The sequence below is a fragment of the Mytilus edulis genome, chromosome 9 (genome assembly GCF_963676685.1).
Source record: "Mytilus edulis chromosome 9, xbMytEdul2.2, whole genome shotgun sequence".
Lineage (NCBI taxonomy): Eukaryota > Metazoa > Mollusca > Bivalvia > Mytilida > Mytilidae > Mytilus > Mytilus edulis.
The window spans coordinates 65594667-65609815 of record NC_092352.1 but is presented as its reverse complement, the minus strand read 5'-3'; the positions used below and the strand labels follow the sequence as shown (position 1 = coordinate 65609815).

General features: G+C 32.0%; 1 protein-coding gene across 5 annotated transcripts in view; it reads right to left on the bottom strand.

Moving 5' to 3' along the window:
* LOC139488820 (vitamin K-dependent gamma-carboxylase-like) overlaps positions 1-15149 on the bottom strand; it is a 70705-nt gene that overhangs the window by 51386 nt on the left and 4170 nt on the right. For 2 of the 5 annotated variants that reach the window (XM_071274753.1, XM_071274754.1), the window contains exons 2-5: positions 9304-9438; positions 8541-8757; positions 5766-5918; positions 3962-4206 (exon numbers count right to left, since the gene is read on the bottom strand). In XM_071274753.1, coding sequence (XP_071130854.1) covers positions 3962-4206; positions 5766-5918; positions 8541-8703 — 561 coding nt within the window. In that variant the 5' untranslated portion in view covers positions 8704-8757; positions 9304-9438. The other 3 variants (XM_071274757.1, XM_071274755.1, XM_071274756.1) reach the window with 3 other exon arrangements.

The following is a 15149-nucleotide window of genomic DNA, read 5'->3' as shown; positions in this document are numbered from 1 at the left end:
TCTTAAACCAAATGCTTAGCTTTCTGTATCTTCGTTTTATAGCATGAAAACACTAAAAGAGGAATATGCAACCCATCATAACTTTTTGTAATTATTATAATGGATCAGCATTATAAGATCCTTATCAAGTTATAAGTAACTACGACATTGAAAGAAATTAAATGTGGTTACTTAATCATGCATAAAAGTGGCACATATATTTTATTTTATCCTTATATGTTTCATAATGCGGTACATTATGTACATGATAATTATGTTGCTGCAGTATAGTATTTCAACACAACAATTTGAAATACACAACATTTATTTAATTTTTGACCTAAGATTTGTAAACTATACATTGTCAAATCCTTGTTTTTACGTTCTTAGTAACATAGTACATTCCATAGTCAGTCACCTGTGTCAATTCACGTGCAAACTACAAATAATGTTGTATTTGAATCTTTCGGCCAATGAAATGAGACGTTACAAGTTGTTTGTTTGTGATACGCCAGAATGTAATCAATGAACTATCCAACGCTAAAGTTGACTGCATTTCAGTGTAACCCTGCCCTGTCTATTTAAGTTTTGATTTTTGTAAAATGCAGAGTATTGAGCACTGGTTTATTTTAATCAAAAACTATAATTCTGTAAAGGCTTACAATAACATTTTCTGCATATATTTTTTTTACTGAACATATCCCATCACCAATTTAAGGACATCAGTATAATACTGTGGAATCATTATTTTTCGTTGGATACCGATTTTAGTTGATTTTGTTTTTATAGCAGAACCACAAATTTAATTTTTCAACGAATTACAAATTTTCTATAGTCTCAGGTATGCAGACTTGAGAAAAATCATGAAATAAAATATCCACGAAAGTGTAAGATTTCCACGTATAATGATACCCAAAAAAATAAATGAATCCACAGTCTGCTTGAACACTGTATTTAGTTACAAGTAATACTCTATAAGACCAACAGACTTATCTGGTGAAAATATTTAAGAAACTTTATTTCAGTTAAACTTCAAATCGTAAAAAAGCTGAATATCACATTTAATTTTAAAATAAAATTTTGAATCTATTTGGTTTCAATTGTCATTGAATCATTAGAATAAGAAGGAATGACATTTATTTTTGAATGAGATAAATATCATCAAAATCCTTCCTAAATAATAACATCCTTCTTTTGTCACTGTAAAATCCTTCAAGAAATGACATGACATATATAATGTAGCAATTACAGCAAACCTCTGTATAATAATTACTGTGGATTCATTGTTAATCATGGGCTACATATTCAAAAAATGTAGTGCAAGGAAAGCCCACAAAATGAAGTGTCTGCTTCGTGCAAAGTCCATGATTTGCTAATGGAAACCCAAACATAATTTTGACAAACAAAAAAACAATTAGACTTGGAAACTAAAATGGCATCAAATTGTAAATTGAATCTTATTATAATGACTCATCAGGATGTTAGACATGGTTTACTTAAAATGATTGCAAAGCTAGGATGCACATGGTGATTTAACACTGAGTAATGTACAAACCAAATAAAAACTGAAATAAAAATAAACTTCTTAACTATTATGAAAAATTAAATAGAAATTTGAGAAACTAGACTTGTAAATTTCTGCTATATAAAACTCTTAAACAAAGGGGTAAAATAAAATATTTTAATTCTAATATATTTGAAAACAGATGTAATTTCATTAAGTTTAGATTAAGTGATCTTAACTTTTAAACAAGTACAAGGTTATACCTTTAATCATACAAGAGGCTGTCACAACGACAGCAAACCGGATTTATTAACATTTATTTGTGTCCTGCCAATATCACAAGAACCATAACTGATGAACGGTGAAAGTGAAAATTGTCAATATCAAATTTGACCTCAATTTTGTCATCAGTATCAACATATTAAAATTTGAAATGCTAAGGTTGAATGGTTCATGAGTAAATGCAACAACATGAATGGATTTTTCGATCTTTCAAGAACCATAACTCTTGAACGGTAAAAGTCAAAATCGACATTATAAAACTTGACCTCCATTTTGTCATCAGTAACAACATATTAAAATTTGGGAAGCTTTGGTTGAACAGTTCATGCGTAAATGCACGGACACAACTGGAAATGCCATTTTTCAATCTTCCAAGAACCATAACTCCTAAACAGTAAAAGTCAAAATCGTCATTATTGAACTTGACCTTCATTTTGTTGTCAGTAACAACATATTAAAATTTTAAAAGCTTTGGTTGAACAGTTCATGAGTAAATGCACAGACAACATTTGGTTGCCGCAAGGCTGCCCGCCGTACATCCCCAAATCAATAACCTACATTTTTGTCACAAAAATCCGGTTAAAAACAGAAAATAATTTCATGTCAAAGAGTTATCGATCATGACTCGATGAATCACAATTTAAAATTAAATACTTGAATTTATTGCCATTTTTAAAAATTTTCTTTTGATCTTACTGACTGATAATTTCTTTTCTCTGCACAGTAGAGTGATATGAAAAATTATTGCTAGAAACTAAAGGCACACGTGGATTGGCAATTTCTTCATACTTAAAATAGTGATAAGCAGATTATCATTGGTCATCTCAACTCGATAGCTTTTCTCATTTTTGCTATACCGGCTCAAGCAAGAAAAATCAATCTCGTTGAAATCACCAATGATAATCTTTAAATATCAATTGCAACTTAATAATCTGACATTGGAATTATTACAAATGACAATTAATGAAAATATTTGTTATTTAATAATGAATTCATAACAAACAATACATCTTTTTTCTATTCCCTGAAATGAATTGTAAAATGAAATAGTTTGGATCACAACACATAGGGTTTTGTCCTGGTTAAGAGTTATTCCATCGTTAAATATTCATCCATGGAGATCTGCAGTGATTTATATTTTAGATACATGATTTTTTAATCAGTTGTTAATTGGCTTTGAACTAGCTGTAAGTAACTGTGAGTACCCTTGAAGATCTGTACTCTGTGTCTTTTGTGTTGTGATGGATGTACAGCCCTTGGATGGTGTAAACTTCCCAAAAAACCGTGTATGGTGTAATGATGTATGGCATATATATATATATGGTGCAATGGTGCAAGGTGTATGGTGCTATGGTGTATGGTGTAAGGGGAATGGTGTAATGGTGTATGAGGAATGGTGTGATTGTGTAACGTGCCATCGGGAATTGTGTGAATGAACGGTGTACAACATTTCGTTGGTTGAAAACGAAGTTCATTTTATTTAAATTTTTCAGATTATAAACATATACAATAATAATTAATCTTAATATTTGAAATTTAATTGCGTTATGGGTAATTTCGGATCGTGTAGATAGAATGGGGAATGGTGTAAAGTGAAATGTGTAACGTGTATGGTACAAAGGTGTAACGTGTATGGTTTAATGGTACAAGGTGTATGGTGTAATGGTGTATAGTTTTAATGGGAAGTTTACACCATCCAAGGACTGAATACATACTTTGCCACTTCCAGACTGTTATTTTGTTAGATGTTTTTTCTGCTGTATTCATGTGATGAGTTAAGCCCTTTTCAAATAATTTTTACAGTTTAATCTTGTGTTCCTCTGGTATCTTTCACCCCTTTCTTGTACTGTCACACTACTGTCCAAGGTTAGGGAAGGGTGTGTGCCTTTAAACACATTTAACCCTATCACATTCTTTATATGCAGGCCGTCCTAGGTCAGGAGCCTGTAGTTCTGTGGTTGTCCTTGGATCATGTTAGTCATAATTGTATTTTTTTGTATAAAGTCATGAAAATTGTTTGTTATTGATTTGCCTGATAGTTTTCTCTATTGAATGGTTTCATATTTTTCTCATTATTGAAGGTCACTTTTACTTGCTTACTACTACTTCATTTGAACTTTGGCAGACATTGGAATGCAAAGAGTACATAAAGACAATTTCATAACACATATACATAGCTCAGGACTAATTTATTACCTGAAATCTAAATACTGTATAGTTCCACAGAGGAACATGACTGTTTCTACAACTCTTCCATAGCAATCCATCAACAGACCAGTAACGGTTAGCATCACAGAGGAAAAACATGACCGATATCAAACCATAAAGATAGGAATGATTGTTCCAGGATGTCTTGTCTAGTAAGAATATGTACCAGTAAGGCACCATAAATAAAAAACAGCTCAGACGATATAAAAATCCTAACATTATCCCAAAGGCACCTATGAATAAAACAAAAACATGCTTTGTATTTAAATGTAAAAAGTTAAATTTCAGTCATGATCATAGTACAGAGGTAATTATATATAGGTTATATACTATACTGCAACTTCCATGAATTGTATCTTGACCAGACTCCACCAATGGTTGTTTGTCTAACTCATACAGAATACACCAACTATTGACTGCTAGACAAAACCCCAAAAAACACAAACAAAACCAAAAACATACATTTTGTACATCTGCATCACAACTTGCAAATGTAACTTTTTTAACATTTTGAATTGATGAGTTGCTGTACCACTTACTTATACTTAGGGTTTAATACTTGTCATGTTTTGGAATTTTTGTCAGATTTTCGGAATCCTCTGGTTTTATCCATTTGAATGCCTTGAAAAATTTTGCCCATGAACCCAATTTTTCTTTTTATAAATCTTTTACATGTATAATTATAAGTCATTTGTAAAAGTTTTATAAAATCCTATTTATTTTTTAGTTGCTTTTGAGAACTTTAACTGGTCAATGATAAAGCTATGAAAATCAAGAGAGAACATTTTCCCGTCAAAATTCCAAAGGCTAATATCTCAAAAACGAGCACACTGACCCCTATATTTTTTTGGCTTTTTTTGATTCCTCAATTATTCCTCTATCAATATATACTTGTGTTATGGAAACCTATTCATTTTGAAACTGAGCAGCAAACATCCTTAAGTTTCTTTTATTCATAAACATCCAACAACAGAACAACCTGAATAATTCAGCTCCTCTCTGAATTGATTGCTCCTACTTACATTGTACCAAGGACTTAACTCTCTATACATTAAAAACAGGTCACACATCCCACAAATCCTTGATATTTGTGCCCTCTATTAAAGTTAGAAGGATAATCAGTTCTAGCATGTCCAATGTAACGAGATAGGTAAATCCGCCACTTAGTCTGATTGATATATTGACGACTTATCATTGATTAGGCATTTAGGCAAAAATGGAATTATCGTAGAGAGTGGATAATAAAACAATTTACAACACACACAAAACCAAATCCAACATCTGGAAGTCTACATAAATGTGCAACTTTCTTCATAATTGTAATAGACAAAACACCAATTCCCATAACTGACCCTGTTATTAGAAATCCCTTTTTTAGTTGTCTCACTTAACATGCTTAAGACGGACAATATTTTTTTATTTACAATGGAGAGCTAGCAGAAAGAGCAAATTTTCCTGTGCGTAATGTGAGTAATCTTTAACATGTTTAAGGTTTTCAAATCTTTTAATTACATTACTATGTTGTTAAGCTAACTACTTTTGACATCAGAAATTAATTTTCATGAAAAATTTGTTAAACCGCCAATACATGACTTTCAATTCATCATGCTTTGCATTGGCAAAGGCCAATTTTGTCGGTATGAAACCAGTCTAAGATTGACAAAGGGAAATAATTTTTTTTAAAAGTGTGAAATAACAGAATCAAATCGGTAATTGGCAATTGCAAATGGACTATTATGTTATTGATTTTTTATTTTTTATAAACAGACCTTCAGTATGTTTGTACACTTACCTAACCACATAAATCCATAAACTACAAACATCCACTGAATTGGAAGTGGTTGGAGGAAGTTAAAGAAAGGGAAGTAACACACATTTTGTTGAAATCTCACATCAGCGTGTCCTAATCCTCTCTCTTGCGGTATGTCTATTACCATCAACAACCCTAAAATAAAGTCATATAACTTGAACAGATATGTGTAAACAAACAATTGATGTGATGACAGGGTTTTAAATTATTTTTTTTAAATTTGGGACCTCAGTATTTCATGTTTTTAAGTCCTGGATTGCAGGGTCAGGACCCCTCCTACCCCCTCCCCCTCCCAAATATACCAGGGATCATCCAGGGTAATTCAAATCTTCCAAAACAAGCATTGAAATAGAGTTGAAAATTTGACAGCAAACCAGGTTTTATTTATATTGAAGGTATAAAACATTGCTGAATTTGAAGAAAGCAGCTTTAAAAATATAACACATCTGGGATGATCTGTCCTTCAATAAAATGCCATTTTAATATATCAAGGACAATATCTCCTGAACTGGCATTGTGAAAATCATCAATATCGAATTTAACCTCCATTTAGTCATAGCCATAGGTGAAAACATCAAAACTTATAAAGTATTAGTTGAATAGTTCATAGGCTATTGCACAGAAAATGTTGCAGCCACTCTTATTTTATTAGCCTGCCTCCTGTGAGTGAGTGTACATGTACTTCTACATTTTAATAACAGATTTTTCATTTAAAAGATATAGAAAGGAATTTATGTTCTGAATATACAGAAAACAGATCATCAAATGTGTTGAAAAATAAATATGATACATCAATTTTAGTATGAAAACACTTTCTACACTCTTTGGATCTTTTTTTTATGTAAGTTAAAAAAATTAGTTAATAAGTATACAAATGAAATGTAAAATAATAACTTGTGGAATGTAACAGTTTAAAACTAAAACAATTTTAATTACTTAAAACTTAATACTTAAAAATATCTGATCTTGGTACATTTAAAAGTCCAAATAGACTGAAATTAGTCATGCATGGCAAATATGTTAATTTTTGGGTCTTTTAACTCTACAGTATAGGTGGAAAAAACATAAAGAGTTTATTTTTCTTGCAATAAAAAATTGCTTTTTAAATAATTAATTGTAAAATTTTGATTGACATAAATGGATGAAAATCAAGCCCTTAATTAGAACTTTATTAACACTCGAGACGGTTAAAACTGTAACAAGAGAAAGACAAATGATACAAATACAAATAATATTTTACAAAAGATGATTAATGTTTCAATATTTCTATTTCTATTTTGTTTTTAGGTTTGGGTCATACACCATCACCCGAAATATAAAAACAAATTAAAGCAACAAATGAATGCTAGATGTACAACATGTACAAACAACAAGATAGTTTATGTATATTCCGGACAGAAAATATATCAATTCTACTTTTGAAAAAAATGATAATAAAATGTTAATCAAATGAAATTTAAAAAAAGTTTAATTTCTAAAGCCAAGCAGTCATTGTGTGTAATAATAGTATTTCCTTACTAACCCAAATACAATCCTCATCTTTGCAAAGAATGCTGGATCCATTGGACCACATAACAATATCCTTACTTACCAAATACTATCCTAATGATCCCAAGGGATGCTGGATCCATTGAACGACATAACAATTTCCTTACTTACTAAATACTATCCTCATGACTCCAAGGGATGCTGGATCCATTGGACAACATAACAATATCCTAACTTACCAAATACTATCCTCATGATTCCAAGGGATGCTGGATCCATTGGACTACATAGCAATATCCTTATTTACCAAATACTATCCTCATGATCCCAAGGGATGCTGGATCCATTGGACAACATAACAATATCCTAACTTACCAAATACTATCCTCATGATTCCAAGGGATGCTGGATCCATTGGACTACATAACAATATCCTTATTTACCAAATACTATCCTCATGATCCCAAGGGATGCTGGATCCATTGGACAACATAACAATATCCTAACTTACCAAATACTATCCTCGTGACCCCAAGGGATGCTGGATCATTACTTACCAAATACTATTCTCATGATCCCAAGGGATGCTGGATCCATTGGACAACATAACACTATCCTAACTTACCAAATACTATTCTCATGATCTGAAGGGATGCTGGACCCATTGGACAACATAACAATATTCTTACTTACCAATCACTATCCTCATAATCCCAAGGGATGCTGGAACCATTGGACCTCATAACAATATCCTAACTTACCAAATACTATTCTCATGATCTGAAGGGATGCTGGATCCATTGGACAACATAACAATATTCTTACTTACCAAATACTATTCTCATGACCCCAAGGGATGCTGGATCCTTACCTATTACCAAATACTATCCTCATGATCCCAAGGGATGCTGGATCCATTGGACAACATAACAATATCCTAACTTACAAATACTATCCTCATGATCCCAAGGGATGCTGTATCTATTGGACAACATACCGGTAACAATATTCTTACTTACCAAATACTATCCTCATGACCCCAAGGGATGCTGGATCCTTACTTACCAAATACTATCCTCATAATCCCAAGAGATTCTGGATCCATTGAAAACATTACAATATTCTTACTTACCAAATACTATCCTCATGATCCCAAGGGATGCTGGATCCATTGGACCACATAACAATATTCTAACTTACTAAAGTACTATCCTCATGACCCCAAAGGATGCTGGATCCATTGGACAACATAACAATATTCTTACTTACCAAATACTATCCTCATGACCCCAAGGGATGCTGGATCCATTGGACGACATAACAATGTCACAAGTGATCTCCATCTTTTACATTCATCAAGAGAAAAACCAAACAAACTTTCAAAAGTTGTCTTGTTTGTTGTTTTAACTATCATTTCCTTCTTTTCTTTCATTATGTATTGATGTCAGTGTATTGAGTTGATTGTTTATTCATTCAGTTATCCAGTCTATAAAATATTAATTTAAGTAACTAAAATAATATATGAAATTTTAAACTGTTACAACAAAAGGTGCATGCGGCTGATGCCAGTTTTTTTCTAACAAATCATGATAAGTCCTACCATCATTTAAGTAAAAACTAAAATATATGAAGAAGTTTTTTATTTATTGTGTTTTATAATAGAAACATTCTCTGTATAATGTGTATTGAACAGATGTTTCTGGTATATTCGTATGCAGTTTGAAATTATCTTATGATAGCAATAGTGCCCCTATAAAGTATTTTTCTACAATAAAATCACATTCATTAAATCAAAGATCTTCATTGAAAGATTATGCTTCTTTGACATGCAATAATTTATACAATTGGATTTATTAAAAAGATAAAATGATTTAATATAAATTATACTGTAAATGTTGTACATACATGTAGTATGGGTGGTACTTATACACAAACAGGTGTCACCATTCAAATTTAACCAAATGTTTGCTTCAATTGATGCAAATAGAAAAAATATTGAAATAAATGTGTTATTAATAAGAATATAACTTACACATTGATCAGTATTCTATTCCCAACATGGAGTCAAATATGGAGTTGAGAGTCATTAGCTTTATTTGGCTTCTTTAATCTGTCTGAACTTGAAGATTTACTGGTATTAACATTTGATCATTTCATCTAACCAAAACTGAAAATCAATAAAAGTATGATTACATTTCTTAATATAGTCATAATTGTCATGATAGTAAGGGTTCTATGAATTATGGTCAGATTTTTATGATTTTATCAAATAATTATAGCAATTAGGCATGAGATTCTGGACAATATTCTCTGTGGTGAATTAAATGTCACTTAAATATTATCAAAAGATGGTTTTCTGGCAACAAATACCACAAATGATAAATTAACTTCCCATTTTTCATAGATTATATACGATATGGTACAAGTGCCAATGAGGCAACTCTCTCATCCATGGAGCCTTGGCTTACGCCAAAAGCAAGCTATAAAGGGCCCTACAAATGACATGTGTAAAACCATTCAAAAATGCTAATTTCAAGTTCATGAAGTTAATATTTAGTATTATGTACATTAAAATTTATAACTTAATCCTGTTTTCCACAAGTATTCCACATTCCAAACTAAAAGACAAATTGAAAGAGTTGATATTACTTTGTTTCATAAAAAAGAATGACCAACGTAGATACAAGTATCTTGTCTTAGGGAGGGATAAATCCTACTTTGTAAAGAATCACTCTGATTCAAACAAAAAATTCTCTGAAACTGATATTATCAAGATGCTTGATTTCTTGATTGACAACATATTTGTTACGTTCGGAGGACGTGTTTTTCAACAGACTGTCGGCATTCCAATGGGAACAAACTGTGCCCCTCTACTCGCCGACTTGTTTCTTTACTATTATGAGGCTGACTTCATGCAGGAACTTCTTAGGAAGAAAGATAAGAAGTTAGCAATATCCTTTAACTCTACTTTCCGCTATATAGATGATGTTCTTTCACTAAACAATTCAAAATTTGGTGACTATGTGGAACGCATCTATCCAATCGAACTTGAGATAAAGGATACTACAGATACAGTTAAGTCGGCTTCATATCTTGACTTACATCTAGAAATTGACAATGAGGGTCGGTTGAAAACAAAACTTTACGACAAAAGAGATGATTTCAGCTTTCCAATTGTGAACTTTCCATTTCTAAGTAGCAACATTCCAGCAGCACCTGCATACGGTGTATATATCTCCCAATTGATACGATATTCCCGTGCCTGCATTTCCTATCATGATTTTCTTGATAGAGGTTTGCTGCTCACAAGGAAGCTATTAAACCAAGAGTTCCAAATGGTGAAGTTGAAATCATCCCTTCGTAAATTTTACGGACGCCATCACGAGTTGGTTGACCGTTATGGAATAACCGTTTCACAAATGATATCGGATATGTTCCTTACGTCGCAACTACAATCCGCTTCCCTTTCATGAATATGACCTACCGAATTAGACTATTTACCGGATTTGTAATCACTTAAGCAACACGACGGGTGCCACATGTGGAGCAGGATCTGCTTACCCTTCCGGAGCACCTGAGATCACCCCTAGTTTTTGGTGGGGTTCGTGTTGTTTATTCTTTAGTTTTCTATGTTGTGTTGTGTGTACTATTGTTTTCCTGTTTGTCTTTTTTATTTTTATCCATGGCGTTGTCAGTTGGTTTTAGATTTATGAGTTTGACTGTCCCTTTGGTATCTTTCGTCCCCCTTTTTTTAACACACATGAAAAAAATCAAGTAAAGAGTGATAAGAGGAAAAGGATGAGGTGAACTATGTCTGTTGTAGGAAGGACTTAAAATCAATAATTCATAGTATACCATGTACATGTATACTCAAGATGCATATTTGCATTCCATATAGCATGTATAGAGAAACATAAATTACTTTTTTATTTCAATTTAGTTCAAGTACCTTTTCCTTCCTTATTAACCAGTCAGAAGTGAATATGCATATATATATATATATATGTTAGTCCCATTAAAGAAAGCAAACATCTTTTAAACCTAATAAAATTTTGCATACATCATGATAAATGTACATAAACAAGATTGTTGTAAATATAACACCAACTTCCTTTTACAATCTAATTTATAACTTGATCCTACACTGTGTTAGCAATGGTCAGTGAAAAGAATGTCCTATTTGTTAAATATGAACCTATTGCTTAATATACATTTATATTGCTTTGTCGCATTGACAATGATATATACCAATCTTCTTATTCTATATTAAAAAAAATAATTTAGAGGACTGTCCCATGGAACACAGATGTCCCTATTGCTTTTGAAGTTTTGTGCCTAGCTTTTAGACAAAAATATGTTAGATGTCTTATCAGGTAGATGTGGTCTTTCTAAAGCATTCATTTTCAATTACTTTCATTTAATACTTTTAAAAAAGAGTTTTATGTATGGTTTAATCATACATGTCATAATAACAAACAAGCATTCTGATCTAGTATTGCATGGCAATACATAGTCCCCTACCTGGGAAAATTCATTTTACTGGAACAAAATGCTAAATTGTTCTATAACTTGTCATTGTGTATTAAACCAAAAGGAAAATATCAAGTCAATATCTTCAAGCATGACTAAAAACAGTGTGGAAAATTGATTGTTTGAGTGATTTTTTCAAGTCCCAAGACCATTACTCTAGCTGCACAACCTGATAAGTAAATTGTCATGATAAAACTACATTGTATATACCATTTATCAATCAATATCTTCCAAGCATGATGAAAAAAGGTTGGAAAAGACTCTAACTTTAGATATGATTAATAGTTCTTTAAAATTACTTTGTAGATTTGATGTAATACAATGTATATATCTATTTTCAAATTATAATAAAATATAATTAATAGTTCCAAATATTTTTTCTTTTATTTGTCACAAACTAATTTATATAGTTTTGTAACTTATCTTTAAAATGTCAACAACTTTTATCTACACAATGTAATGTTATGAAATATATACCTTAATAAAAAAAGATTATTATCTAACAAAAGGATTTCACTTCATATATTTTTTTATATTATATATAAATATAGCATTCAGAAAATTAGTTTAAAAAAAGAATATGTGTCCCTAGTACACGGATGGCCCATCCACACTAACATTTTCTATGTTCAGTGGACCGTGAAAATGGGGTAAAAACCCTTATTTGGCATTAAAATTAGAAAGATCATATCATCATGATCATAGGGAACAAGTGTATTTAGTTTCAAGTTGATTGGACTTCAACTTCATCAAAAACTACCTCGACCATAAACTTTAACCTGAAGCGGGACAGATGAACAAAGGGATGGTACAATGAACGGATGGACAGACAGACGGACGGAGTGCAAACCTAAAGTCCCCTAACACATCGTTGGTACGGTACTAATGACAGGACAAGATGGCATTCATAACATAAATAACAGTACTGGCTTCTACGGAAAACACTGTATTCCAATTGTTGACAAACTATAAAAACAAAAATCCCATTATAGCAGGTGCACAACTTCAAAATATGTGCAATCTTCCTACAATGTCATATGAAGTGATAGGGAGGGATCTGGGTTGAAAACTGTAGGACGACAAGTTGATTTCACAAAACAAAATGTACTGCACCTCTTTCATAAATTTTCCTGAAAAATTAATTATTCCGGAGCCTGTAATTCAGAAGTTGTCGATTGTAGCTGTATCATATTTTTTTCGTTTCTTATTTTGTATATAAATCAGGCTGTTGGAGTGTTGGTATTCTCTTTGAATTATTAACATATTTGTCATTTCAGGCCTTTTATAGCTTCCTTTGTGTTTTGCTTTTGCTTATTGCTGTACAGTGACCAATAGTTGTTAATTTATTATGTCATTTTGGTCTTTGGTGGTGAATTGTCTCATTGGTTGTTTATAATACTACGTCTTCTCATTGTTAAGTCCCCAAGTCTGGAAAAATGATAAAAAAAGTCCTTTAACAATTCCACAATGACAGGTGCATAACATGAAGTTTTAGGGATCTGGGTTGAAACTGTAAGAGGAGTTGATAACACAAAATTTCTACCAGTTTTTTAAATAGTCAGGAAAAATGTGAATAAATCCTCAAACAATCCCATAATTATGATCAATAATAGCAAGTGCACAACTTTAACATATATGTACAAAAAATGTACATGTGCAATAAATCTTCCCATGAAGTTTAAGGGACATAGGTTTGAAACTGTTGTGAGAGTTGTTTACACAAAATAGGTACATGTACCAAGTTTTCACCTCCCACCCAACCCAATCGAAAGATTTTACAGTTTAATGCATACCTTAACTTAGGCAAAGATATAGAATGTCAAGTGGGTTTTAATAAGTTTTTTACACAAATTTTTGAAATGAATAGAAAAGGAAGAAAATATAAACTAGAGGCTCTCAAGAGCCTGTGTTGCTCACCTTGGTGCATATTTAAAAACAATGGACACAGATAAATTCATGACAAAATTATGTTTTGGTGATCGTGATGTGTTAATAGATCTTACTTTACTGAACATTCTTGTTGCTACAATTATCTCTATCTATAATGAACTTGGTCCAGTAATTACAGTGGAAAATATTTTCTAAAAATTTACAAATATTACAAAAATTTATGAAAATTGTTAAAAAATAACTATAAAGAGCATTAACTCCTTAAGGGGTCAACTGACAATTTTTGTCATGTTGACTTATTTGTAGATCTTACTTTGCTGAACATTATTGCTGTTTACAGTTTATCTCTATCTATAATAATATTCAAGATAATAACCAAAAACTGCAAAATTTCCTTAAAATTACTAATTCTGGGGCAGCAACCCAACAATGGTTTGTCTGTTTTGTCTGAAAATCTCAGGGCAGTTAGATCTTGACCTAATATACAATTCAACCCATGTCAGATTTGCTCTAAATGCTTTGGTTTCAGAGTTGTAAGCCAAAATCTACATTTTACCCCTATGTTCTATAATTAGCCATGGCGGCCATCTTGGTTGGTTGGCAGGGTCACGCCACACATTTTTTCAACTAGATACCCCAATAATGATTGTGGTCAAGTTTGGTAAAATTTGGCCGAGTAGCTATATAGTTTCAGAAAAGAAGATTTTTTAAAAGAATATTAAAATTTTAGAAAATTGGTTAAAAATTGACTATAAAGGGCAATAACTGCTTAATGGGTCAACTGACAATTTTGATCATGCTTACTTATTTGTAGATCTTACTTTGCTGAACATTATTGATGTTTACAGTTTATCTCTATCTATATTAATATTCAAGATAATAACCAAAAACTGCAAAATTTCCTTAAAATTACTAATTTGGGGGCAGCAACCCAACAACCGGTTGTCAGATATGTATGAAAATGTCAGGGCAGATAGATCTTGACCTAATAGACAATTTTACCCCCAGTCAGATTTGCTCTAAATGCTTTGGTTTCAGAGTTATAAGCCAAAATCTACATTTTACCCCTATGTTCTATTTTTAGCCATGGCGGCCATCTTGGTTGGTTGGCAGGGTTACGCCACACAGTTTTTAAACAAGATACCCCAATGATGATTGTGGCCAGGTTTGGTTAAATTTGGCCCAGTAGTTTCAGAGGAGAAGATTTTTGTAAAAGTTTATGGACGACGGACGACGGACGCCAAGTGATGAGAAAAGCTCACTTGACCTTTCAGGTCAGGTGAGCTAAAAAGATGTTGTTGTATGATTGTCAATGAGACAATAACACTTCACAAAAGACCAAATGACATAGAAATTTACAACATAGGTCACATGTGGTACAGCCTTCAACAATGAGCACAGCCCATACGGCATAGGAAGCTATAAAAGGCCTGCAAATGAAAAATGTAAAACAATTCA